Genomic DNA, 12,080 nt, shown 5'->3' on the forward strand with positions numbered 1-12,080 from the left:
GAATGGGTCAATTTTTGGGCATGAAGTAAGTTCAGCATATATCGGCCCACCAACCATTTTACCTGACGCATGCCCAGACGTAAGCCCAGACGTAAGCCCATAAGGCCCAATCAATTCATTCACCTGTTACCAACTCCTACATAAAGAACGTAAACCCTAGGGTTTTCTCATAACCGTGTTCCTCAAGCCGCAGACCAATCGCAGAGAGAATTAGCCATGGGGAGAAGTAAGCTCTTTGCTCCCAAATCTCTCTATTTTTTACGTTAATTGTCATATTCTTATTCATTTAGCTATTATTGTTTCAATTTGCCCAAAAACTTGTTGGATCTATATGTTTTTGTTCGTAGCTTTTGTGTTATTTTTAGGATATATTGATGAAATGATATTATTAGATGTGTTTTTAGCATTCATTTGATTGTTTTTGTTTTTATTTTGTCTTTTGTGCATTTGTCTCGAGTAAATGTAGAAAACATATAGTGCTAGAGAACCCTAATTTTTCGGCAAGACAAATTATTATTTCTGAAGTGATATATTAGAGGTGATTTGAGATGGTAATCGGTTGAGGCTTTCATTTGATTTTCCATTATTCTGCTTTTTGTTCATCTGTTCATAGTAAATGTAGAGAACTTATAGCGTTTGAGAACCCTAATTTATCCATAAGACGAGTTATTATTGGGGTTTTCTCACTGAATCAGATGTAGCGGAATGGATAATGGGACTCATATAGGGCTAGAGATAGTTGGGATCCAGTAGTAGTTGTATTGTTTGTCTGATGAATTGTTTAATCAATGTAAACAATAAAGTTGGTGATAAAAAATGTATCTAAGAAGCATTAAATTTTGTGTATGAAGCAGAACATCTTAAGTATGACAAGCAGTGACCACTATTTTTTGCTAATCTTAATGAGTGAAAGCGCACTCCTTAATTTTGCTGACAAGGTGTTCTACACTATTTCTCTTTCCTTTTGGTGATAAGGGGACTTTAAACTAATATGGAGTTATGAGTGCATTGTTGATGCAGACTCCTTATTGGTATTACTATTGTTTTATACAACAATTAGTTGACCCTATCCCTGTTACTTGTAGTTGTGCGAGTCATTCAAAACATATGTAACTGGTTTGGATTTTTTTCTTAGGACCTGCAAGATGTTATCGCCAAATTAAGAACAAGCCTTACCCAAAATCACGGTTTTGCCGTGGTGTGCCAGATCCAAAGATCAGGATCTATGATGTGGGTATGAAGAAAAAGGGAGTTGATGAATTTCCTTTCTGTGTGCACTTGGTCAGTTGGGAGAAGGAGAATGTTTCAAGTGAGGCACTTGAAGCTGCTCGTATTGCGTGCAACAAGTACATGACCAAGTCCGCTGGAAAGGATGCTTTCCACCTCAGGGTTAGGGTCCATCCCTTCCATGTTTTGCGAATTAACAAGATGTTGTCATGTGCTGGGGCTGATAGGCTCCAAACTGGTATGAGGGGAGCTTTTGGTAAGCCACAGGGAGTCTGTGCTCGTGTTGCTATTGGTCAGGTTCTTCTCTCTGTTCGTTGCAAAGATGGTAATGCTAACCATGCTCAAGAGGCACTGCGCCGTGCAAAGTTTAAGTTCCCTGGCCGACAAAAGATCATCGTCAGCAGGAAGTGGTAAGACTTTTATCTAAAGCATCACTTTAATTTTTGTCACTACACTGGTTTTTAGCACTTTATATCTTCCCGTACTAAACATGATTGATTTATGAAGGATAGGCATGTCATGGTGCTATTCTTTTATTATAACAGTCATAGAGGTTTTAAGGATCAACATGTACTAACCTCATATCACACAGAAGCTCATACTAGAGAGATCACAAAGTTTGGTCTCTATTTTTTAACATCGTTAATAGGAGATAAACTCCTAGGGGTCTGCTTCCTTCCAATACTTGTTAAGTGCCTTGAAACCTGGCTTGCTCTACTTCTTTTAATGTCAATATACTTAGCATTTTTACTTGCGGCCTCACTAGAACAGGATCTGTTGTATAGGCTCGTACTGCAGCATCATTGAGTGCTAAGGTGTCAAAAGTGTTCGCATACTATTTTTCTTTCTTTTAAGAAAACTACATGATTAATCATTGTTAGTTTCCAAGGTGCTCCACTGGATAGAAGTTGTGCTTGCATCACAGTTCTTTTTCTTTGATTGCAGGGGGTTCACTAAGTTCAGCCGTACTGATTATCTGAAATACAAGTCAGAGAATCGTATTGTTCCAGATGGTGTCAATGCCAAGGTATGTTTTGTTCATAGTCTATTGTTTACACAGTACAAGAGTTGGATCTTGTTTCCCATGGTGGTATGTGAAAACTTATTGCTTTTCTATGCTTTTGCAGCTTCTTGGTTGCCATGGTCGACTTGCTGCACGTCAACCTGGAAGAGCTTTTTTGGAAGCAGTAGGGAATTGAAGTTTGCAGAATTTACCAAACTGAACCAGTAGTTTTCTACTTCTGTTGAATGAAATTTTGTGTCCTGATCATCGATCTACCTATGAACCATTACTTGAGTTGTTACTGCTTTGAACATTTTAGTTTACTGATAAAGATTGGCTTGCTTTTATTTGGTTTTTACATATATTATTTCCTCCGCTGTTTACTTTGTTTCTTCTGGGAGCTATTTCATAATTCCTCCTACATTATTTTTGATGAATTGTTGAAGCAGCGTAAATCGCTTCTTAGTTCTGGGAGATCATTCCTAGAAAAAATTATCATTCTGTGCCACCTAGGTGCACAAACACCCGAAAAGGTTACAACTTCAATGTAATCCTGGAAATAGGAGTCCTGGGAGGGTACTTTTATGATAGACCTTCGGCTTCAAGCGAAAGCAAGAATGCAAGTGACAACAATATAGAAAATAAATACTTCAGAAATTCAGTAGTTTTAGTGCAAATACAATAAGATGGTGTTTTCGGAAATTCATGTCATTCCAACAATGAACAGTACTTAGGATTTTGTGTATGGTGAGTTGATACATAAGAGTTGTAAGTTTACCAGCCAAATTAAGCCTGCACATTTTGCATAAGCTTTCTCATCAATTCTTTAGAGATTAACTTTTCTCAATTATCACATCAAGGAAGGTTCCTAAGTTTTTCCAGATTTTCAGGTAAGAAGAATATCAAGGGAATGACAGTAATCATAAGTTTCTTGGAACGCATCAGGTCTAAGGGAAAAAAAAATCGGAATGACAATTAAATATGAGTCTTTGCAATAAAAATGCAAGCGGAATTTAGTCATTTGAAAGTGGCTCTCATTTGCAAAGAATAACTGAGAAATAAAAGGGCAATCCAACAAATATGCAAACGGTATCCCAAAACCCGTTAATGAAGCTGAGTAGAACTCGAGCCATAATTACATAATAATCATCGACCATTTAATTTATTATATATCAATCAAGTTAAATGACATTGTTGACTTAAAATACTCTATCTACTTGAATACATGTGAACATATTTGACTGAGCACAACGTTTAAGAAAGAAATGAAGATTGTTGAAACTTGTGGTTCTAAACAAGCCATAACATTTGTGTGCTTATAATTCAATAAAAATTTGTGGCCGTAAATATGTTATAGTAATTGTGTGACTATAAAAGCTTGTCATTGAGGCTAAAATTGAAAGTTCAAGTTAAAATATTTTCAAATTTATAAAGAGATCATTCTTTTTGGAATGGACTAAAAAGAAATAGGTTCACATAAACTGAACGGAGGAATATGTTATTTTTCAACCCCAAAACATGTGTCGATTTGTACCATAGATACGGAGTAACATTTATGTGATAATGAATCCGACCGCTAGATCTACACTCGTATTTGGATACCCACAGTCGTAGCCGAGCAACATAATCCCTAGTCCAACATGGGAGTGAAAATGTAGAATGTGAGCCAATTGATCTATACAGATGGTGAGGCAGTAGTAACATATTGCATAATCAGCCAAATTCATCTAGTTCAAGGCTTCAAACTTCAAACTAACAAACCGCCTAATATGATCCAAAGCATGCAAAGCAACCTTAAAAGGCTGCTAATGGTGGACAAGAATTGGGAGAAATTCTATCAATCATCTATTGGAGATGATCTGACACAAGACCATATGGCCAGATTACTCACATAATAACAAAACAATGAAAATGATCTTACAATAGTAACAACATAAGTTGCGTCCGAGCACTATTAAGTATGAATCACTTAACCTTGAAAAGCTAGTAAAATTTGTGCAAAAGAGCTGCAGTTGTATTTCTTTCGTAAGCCTTACGAGGAGGCTCTAGGAACTCCGAATAGTTGTTTGAACAGCGAGTTACATTTACATACCATTGGTGCCAACATCAAGAGTTTTCAGGGCAGGTGTCTAATTAGTTTGTGGTAAATGCAATTTACCACCGAAAATTTGAACATGTCCTGCATATTGTTTCAGTAAACTTCATATGCTTACCCCAACAAAGGTTTAATTTTTGACATGCCTACAAAATGATGCTTCTTTACATGATTTACTTTCTTCTAGTACTGCGCCTCGTGGCTGAAGCCGCCACAGAAATCTCTTCTTTAGCTACCGTTGGAACTTCTGATTGCTTGCTACTTTTCTTTCTTTTCTTTGTCACACTCTTTGATGTTTCTTCAGCTTCATTCTCTCCTTTTTCCGCACCAGATTTATCCTCTCTACTTGAACAATGGGATGTTCGAACTATGTACACCTGTGAATCTCAAAAATGAGAAAGTTAGTAATGCATTGAATTTGAACTATATCAAAGGGCAGCCTGGTACACTAGGCTCCCGCAATGCACGGGGTCCGGGGAAGGGCCGGACCACAAGGTTCTATTGTACGCGACCTTGCCCTGCATTTCTGCAAGGGGGGGTGTTCCATGGTAGCAACTTTACCAGTTACGCCAAGGCTCCCCTTCGAATTTGAACTATATCATATGACTATATTCAAAGTCAGCTTATTTCATGGACAAAAGGATTGCATACTAAAATCCAACCTTGAATTTTGTTGCCTCAACCAATTCAAATACTAGAGCATCCCCATCATCCAGCTTATGATCTAGCGCAAATGCTCTCCATCCTCCGCTTAGTCCAGTTCTTTTGCCAATAAAGAGAGCTTCATACTCTGAACCTTCCTCATCCACTAACAGAACATTTACGGTGGATTTGGGAAGATGGTCTTCACAAAATCTAGTAGGAAGTCCCTGATATCATAGCATGCTTAGTGAAAACATAGTTATATGTTGATGAAAGCTCAATGTCATCTCATTTCATAAGCAATCTATTTATCATAAATAAGAATTTTACAGAAAGGATAGACCATGCGAATCTAGCAAGATTTTACTAAAAAAAATTTCATTGGGAATTACCTTATTGGGATGCTCTCCAAAACTATAGCCGGCAACATGTATATGCTTTGTATGTCAAATGAATGTACATATAATATCCGTGTATATGTTTTTTTGTATATTTGGGCTAGTGTCTGTAATTAGTTCGAGCCGATAGGCCAAAAATGAAAAAAGCCCTTGTTGTTTCCTCCATGTATCCTGGCTTTTGTAGCTAGAGTCTATGGCAACTTACCAGCCAGAAACAACTGTAGACGTGAGATCGGACCATAGACTTGATAAAAGATGGATTTGCAGACTGTAGATTGCTCTGGAGCTTTTCTGCACTTTTGATAGCTTGCGCTCTTGCTTGACATGAAGCCATTTTTACTTCTTCCAATGGTCTTGCTAGATAACTGCCAACACAAAAGCAATTATTCCAGAACTGGGACGTAAAACAATGGTGTCAAGGCTGAGAATTAACCATCTCACCTTGCCCATGAGGAACTCAATCTTGATCTGTTCCGAAAAGATGGAAGTTCCATATCAATCTGAGGTGATGATTGATTAGCAACAAATGAGAAAAATAAACAACTGATAACCAGAGGAAGAAAATTAGCAAACAAATCTTTGAGACGAAAATTTTTCACTAGCAACATAAGCAGTCCATTTCCTAGACTCTTAGCCCAAAATAGATCCCATATTAGAAACAGCGGACAAACCATAAGATTATCCCACAACTTTGTAACAAGATCACGTATCAAGTAAAGAATTGCTTCCATATACTTGATTAAATATTTCATGTAATCTCAATAATAATAATCACAATCTTGATGCTCTTTCCAGATTCAATATTGTGCATATGATTACATAGAAGCAGGATTTTTTGTAAGCAGTGTCACAATTAATCGGTAGACGGTGACTCATAGAAGTAGGGGAGATGACAAGAGAGATGGAAAGCCAAGTAGAGTAGCAGCAAGCCAACACATTCAAAAATAGCAAATCGTAAAGGAGTTTACCGAGTATTCAAATAGATAATTCTTATTGTGACTTAAATATCTATTGTGTCTGGTCTACTGGCTTGTTCATTATATTTTGTAGCAAGGGTCGGCAGTTCGAACCCGTGCAAACAGAAGCATCTATTTTTATTAGAAGCAAAAAATGCTCAAAAAAGTGAACTCATGCAAGCATAATCGAACACCCGACCTCCAGTAGGAGAGCTAGACGCTGATAAGCGGTGTCACTTTACTTATTTTATATCTTATTTGTTTTTTATATATCCTCTACCATAAACGAAATTAGTTAAATTTTCCGACGAAGCGGTGTCACATGACACCGCTTGGGCCCACGTGCATCCGCCCCTGAGAAGAGGTGTACATCTAAACTAGTATTATGTCGAAAATGGCATGAGCATACAATTAGAGAAGTCTAGGTGGATTCTTATCAATTACTATCTTTATTCTGAAGGGTGCATCATTCACTATGTAGAATGTTCTGTGTACTGAAAGAAAAGCATGAAATCTTACATCATCGCGGTATGATGGAACAGGATTTCTATCCCGTCCAGACCTTCTTGGCTCCAACATGTAAACATCGTTTGCTTTTTGTCTAACTCGGGTTACCTATGCATGATAAGAAAATAATATCAGCTAATGCATGCTTATATTAGAGCCACATTAAATCTTTATAGAAAGGAAAATAATCATAACATGTCACCTCGTATTTCTTGTCGGACTTCTTCTCAGACTTTGCAAGATCAGAAAGGTTTTTAGATATACTCAAAATACCCAGATCCTTCAAAGAAGAAAGCAACATAATAAGAGAAAGAGAAGGCAATCAGTATTTCTTGTTGGCAACAAAAGGTAGGTTTTATGAACACATACATCTTTTATCATTGTTCATAAAAACTAATCCACATATACTACTTTCCACCAAAATTGTTTTCGAAAACTTAAACCAAATCAAATCCAAACACCACCTAATATTTCATAAAGTTGATATTAGTATATCATCCACATGTAAGCCTTCAATCACTTAATTTCTCTTTCAAAGAAGCACCCAAAAGTACCATCTCAACAGAAGTAAAAGATATTCTGCCTTAACAAAATTACTACCTCGAATCGTTTCTTATTGTCCAGAACCCTCTGCCTTCGGACCTCCTCGTAACTAGTTGTGCCATTTTCATTTGCCATTGATTGTAGTACTCAAAAACCTTCCCTGATCAGAAGAAGAAAGAGTATTTACTGTAATGCAATTTGGAGCTGAAAAGTGAAACAAACACCTCTAACGTTTTTTCACCTGCAAATCATATTAAATACAGGTCATTTGCTAATTGCATAAAGATAACCAACCAATCATGGGAAGCAGAAATTACTGTTGCCAACTGGAAGATTAGTTACTGCACTGTTTACCAATACCAATACATTCAAACTTTCTTCAAGAATGTTATACATGGATAACACCCTTAAACTGCCAATACATTTCTAAGCTAGTGGCTTTGCAGTGCAGTACGATCTAAATTCCCAACAATTGACCAATCCAGCATTAACGAAGGCGAAAAGCGCAGAAAAACTCTAATATCCTTTAAGCATTACGCGCAAAGAGAAAATAAAATGAGGGCTTTAATGAAGAAAGGCACAAATTAAGAAAAACTACAAATATATATATGTAGTCCAAGACTAATAATTATAAGCATGAATAACAAATATATGGATAAAGAATTTTTTTTTGAATATTACGATAAAGTGAAGCATCAACTGTTTAGTGTCGCCTCTTCTGGATTATGCTAATTGGCAAGGAGAAGAATGCCTTAGAGCCTTGATGACAAACGCCCGCTAAGCAAGGTGGAGTGCTCAACGTGTTTTGCACCTTGATTCTAGGCTTAAGCGCACATTAAGCGCGCCTTTGACCACAATGGACCAATCAGGAGCTTTAATTTTAACATAAAATCTAAATGCCTCCAGAAGTGACCAAAAAGAAGCGTCTAGCAACAACTAGTAATCACTGAGCCTCAATATCCTTTATATTCATCCCGCTCCATTTGAACATGTTTCATTCCAGTTATCAAAAGTTTGTCTTTCAAGACGAATAGTGGTCTTCTAACACAAGTTCTCTATGTTATAACAGAAAGCAAAAACTCTTGAATCATACTATCCCAACAGAAATATTTAGATGACTTCTTTATCAGCAAATGGCCAAAATAAAACAAGAGAAAAACTCATATAACCCTGCTCACCTTTAGTAAATGCTAGTACAAAAAAGTACCAAACAGATCTATAGTTAAACAACAGTCAATTCCTCTATAGTCCACTCTTCTACTCCACACAAAGAAATCAATCAATCAATTATGCCTCAATTCCAAACTAATTGAAAATTAAATTCATCATAATTGACTACTTTTATATTTGTCATCAACTTTCATAATTGACTATGCTTTTGGAAGCTCACATAGACTGAGTTCAACCTCACATAAAGAAACTTTCGTTTTTTTTAGTTTAAAAAGAAAGAATATTTTTTTTGGGGGGGGGGGGGGGGGGGGAATTAAAAGATTGAGAAGCTGAAATACTAAAATAGCAATTAGCAAATCACTAAACAAAAAACCTTGTTTCGAGTAGCATTAGTATTGGATGCAACCCACTATCTCGAACTCGGATTATATACATATGCTTAAAAAAAATTAAATTAAAATTTTAATTGATTCATATACATTATGAAGAGGGTTCACTACTTTTAAATCCTGTATTCACTTCCTTAAGATGTACAATGTCATTCATAAAAATGGCATCTTTTTAGCAACAAAAAAAGCCTCAGAAATGAATTCACAACAACGAATACTATTGCACATATATATATAGATTTCCTATGCCTATTACTACATAACGAGACAAATGTGTAAAATTGGGGGAAAAATAACCGTAGAGAATAAAATCGCCAACCCCAAAATAAAAAATAGAATTTTGGAGAGCAGGAAAAATCAAACCTGAGGCGAGAATGCAGTGGTGTTGAAGGGGCCGAATGTGGAGAGACAGAGAGAAGAAAGAAGAAAGCGCCTTTTTGAAATTTGAAAACAGTGAGTACACGCGCCTTACTGCTTTGAGTTTCGTGCACACACTAAGCTAAAAAAGGAACCCAAGGGCTCGTTTGGTTACAAGAATAAAGGATAATAATCTTGAGATTATTTATTTCACAATTGTGATATTGTTCTTATACCACAGTTAATATGTGCATAGGGGTATTCAGAATTTTAAGGGGTCGTTTGGTTTGAAGACAGGTTATGGTGGTATTAGTATGTTGTATTAAAAATAACATGTATTGCATAATTTCTAAAAAGAAGTTGTTTGTTTTCAAAAATACCCTCCATCTTATTATGCCTCCATCTTCTTGATACGTCAATTTTCAATTCTTACATCAACAAGTATTAAATAAATTTTTGAGGCTCTAGTTTTCAATTTTTTGAAATATATCTGCTAATATCTTTCTTGTTTTTTTTTTTCTTTTCTTTTCATGATACATTTTCTCTTACCCTTTGTCAATTTTTATGATCTTGAAGTTAGCATTTGTTGTTCTGTATTAGAACAAAAACTCTTTCACTTTATTCTTTTGAATTTATATGGGAGGCATTCTGAAAGCGTTATGTCATAAAGTATAAGTCCGATTACTATATGCCAAAATAACATGATTCAACAAACTGAATAGACAAAAAGAAAAAGAAAACAACGAAACGAGGAACGGGAAAGGAAGAAAAATGCGGACTTAATGGGACTATCCATCATGAAATAACAACTTTGGTGTAAGAAATTTATACATTGTTGGTGCATGGAACTTAAACTAGTGCCACCACATATACACAACTTTAACATACTTCAAAGTTTACCATTGACAATCATGAACATCATTGTTTGGTGTTCAAGTTCACCCATACGTAAAAACAATTTCATCTTTTTGACATCTTCACAAAGAATCATTGTAGCTTTGATACGTTCTTGTACGGAGTACAACTCAAATGCGGGAGATTCAAGGATGGAATAAATTTTACCACGAATATTGAATCGGTCACGATCCCCAATCTTATCAATCAAGGCACCCATTCTTGTGTCTTGACTTTCAATAAAGTTTTTCATAACTTCCGTCATACCCTTAAGAAATGTCTCATTAGAATTCTCCACAACCCTTTTTCTTTGTTTGCTTCTCTTTTTCATTGAAATTAGAAGAGGACATATTTAGCATGCTCACTTTGTTTACGATTTTGTTGGAATCCAGCATGTTCATTTTCAGATGCTCTAGCATCTTCCTTTTCAAATGCTCCAGTAAAACTAGGTCCAGCATAAGCATTTTCAGCTTCTCCAATAGCTATATTAGGTCCACCACCAACATCATCTTCTTCATCATCATCAACATTATTAGGAAATCCTAAACTCATGTCATTAGAAAGTCTTGAAGCTTGACTCCTCAGCAGCATCTAGCGGCCCTTTTGCGAACTCTCCCGTCACTCTATCATTGCCAAAAAATTTCTCCCAATCCTCAAACATTTGGCATTTCTTAGTATTCATGCTTTTTGATTTTGGATCAATCTAAAAAAAATAAGAAAAGAAACAAAGCAATGACATATGTGTCAGTTATAAACTATGATGCGGACTCAGGAAAATTCCTATATGAAGTAACAATATTCTAATAACTTAAACAAAGTATAAGTTACCTTTATAAAGTCATCCAAATGTTTTGGATCTTCAACAACTATGGATCCATCACTATATTGAAATCCCATACCACTTCGACTCTGTAATAAACTTTTGCTTGAATAACATCTCTTCCACACTTTTACTTTAAAATTGACATGTGGTTAAACTTTTAATTGACTACCAGGATGACGATCATGCAAATAATGCTCTAATTCCATCAAGTATCCTGGCCTAAAGGTTCCATTATCGGCTCGCCAAACACAATTTTTTTAAACCATCTATAAGAGCACTTTCTTCTACTGGAGTCCAAATCCTTCGAGAAGAAGGTGTTGATTTTCTTGATCTTTTTGACGATAGCTTTGAATTTTCTGCCTGGCTATTCATTTTATCTGTATAATTTTGGGAAATAAATCATCATAAGTATTAGCTATCATCACAAGAATCATAAGTATCTCTAACATTACTTAGCATAAAAATAAAAATTCATACATTTTACACATAAAAAAAAATATTAAACAGGAAGTATAAAACTATTACAAAAAAAAGCTAACTAAACATACGCTATATTTACAAAAAAAAAAGTAAGTAACTATTTCTTATAATAAAAAAAAAACTGAATGTTGATACCTTACAATCATACAAAAATACTAAAGAGAAAAATACCCAAACACCATAAAATATAATATAAGCATGGAACGATTTGAAATGATCAATTGTTTAGACTTGCATTCCACATTTATTGAGCCAGCTCATCCCTCCATATGGTCCACTCTTCAGATGATTCAACAACATTAATGTTGTCATGTTGATACTCCACTTGTTCTTCCATATCAATGTCTAAGGGATCCACTTCCATCTCTTTACGAATAAAGTTGTGCATTAAACAACAAGCACTAATGATCCTGTTATAAATCTTAACTGAGTACCATGAAGAGCTTCTAAGAACTTCCCAACGCCCTATCAAGAGACCAGATGCTCTTTCGATAACATTACGAGCCCTAGCATGCTTTATATTGAAAAGCTCTTCTCGACATTGAGGTGGCGGATTGTCACCTTGCCAATCTTTTAACTAATATCTAAATCCTCTT

The 12,080-nt window shown here is 35.6% G+C and overlaps 2 protein-coding genes across 3 annotated transcripts; one reads left to right on the plus strand and one right to left on the minus strand.

Moving 5' to 3' along the window:
* Positions 121-2,613, plus strand: LOC109234394 (60S ribosomal protein L10-like). The gene is made up of 4 exons (XM_019400373.1): positions 121-226; positions 1,136-1,637; positions 2,173-2,254; positions 2,355-2,613. Exons 1-4 carry the CDS (start codon positions 217-219, stop codon positions 2,424-2,426), a joined length of 666 nt encoding a protein of 221 aa, XP_019255918.1. The 5' UTR covers positions 121-216; the 3' UTR covers positions 2,427-2,613.
* LOC109234395 (putative B3 domain-containing protein At5g58280) lies at positions 4,223-9,416 on the minus strand. 2 transcript variants are annotated; one of them, XM_019400375.1, is made up of 8 exons: positions 9,294-9,416; positions 7,429-7,612; positions 7,031-7,108; positions 6,841-6,936; positions 5,807-5,865; positions 5,571-5,730; positions 4,988-5,194; positions 4,223-4,702 (listed from the first exon to the last, which is right to left on the minus strand). In XM_019400375.1, the coding sequence occupies exons 2-8, from the start codon at positions 7,504-7,506 to the stop codon at positions 4,499-4,501; spliced, it is 882 nt and encodes a 293-aa protein (XP_019255920.1). In that variant the 5' UTR covers positions 7,507-7,612; positions 9,294-9,416; the 3' UTR covers positions 4,223-4,498. The 2 variants fall into 2 exon arrangements, with proteins under 2 accessions (XP_019255920.1, XP_019255919.1); XM_019400374.1 differs by having other exon boundaries at positions 7,429-7,531; positions 9,294-9,397.

The sequence above is a fragment of the Nicotiana attenuata genome, chromosome 11 (genome assembly GCF_001879085.1).
Source record: "Nicotiana attenuata strain UT chromosome 11, NIATTr2, whole genome shotgun sequence".
NCBI classification, from domain to species: Eukaryota; Viridiplantae; Streptophyta; class Magnoliopsida; order Solanales; family Solanaceae; genus Nicotiana; species Nicotiana attenuata.

What these genes read in the sequence shown, in the direction of transcription:
- LOC109234395 (XM_019400375.1), bottom strand. Translation starts at nt 7,506, where the DNA reads ATGGCAAATGAAAATGGCACAACTAGTTACGAGGAGGTCCGAAGGCAG. An exon ending in TCTACAGTTGTTTCTGGCTG is followed by an intron (nt 5,195 to 5,570) that starts GTAAGTTGCCAT and finishes CTATGATATCAG; the next exon opens with GGACTTCCTACTAGATTTTG. An exon ending in TTGAGGCAACAAAATTCAAG is followed by an intron (nt 4,703 to 4,987) that starts GTTGGATTTTAG and finishes TGAGATTCACAG; the next exon opens with GTGTACATAGTTCGAACATC.
- LOC109234394 (XM_019400373.1), top strand. An exon ending in ATCATCGTCAGCAGGAAGTG is followed by an intron (nt 1,638 to 2,172) that starts GTAAGACTTTTA and finishes CTTTGATTGCAG; the next exon opens with GGGGTTCACTAAGTTCAGCC. An exon ending in CAGATGGTGTCAATGCCAAG is followed by an intron (nt 2,255 to 2,354) that starts GTATGTTTTGTT and finishes ATGCTTTTGCAG; the next exon opens with CTTCTTGGTTGCCATGGTCG.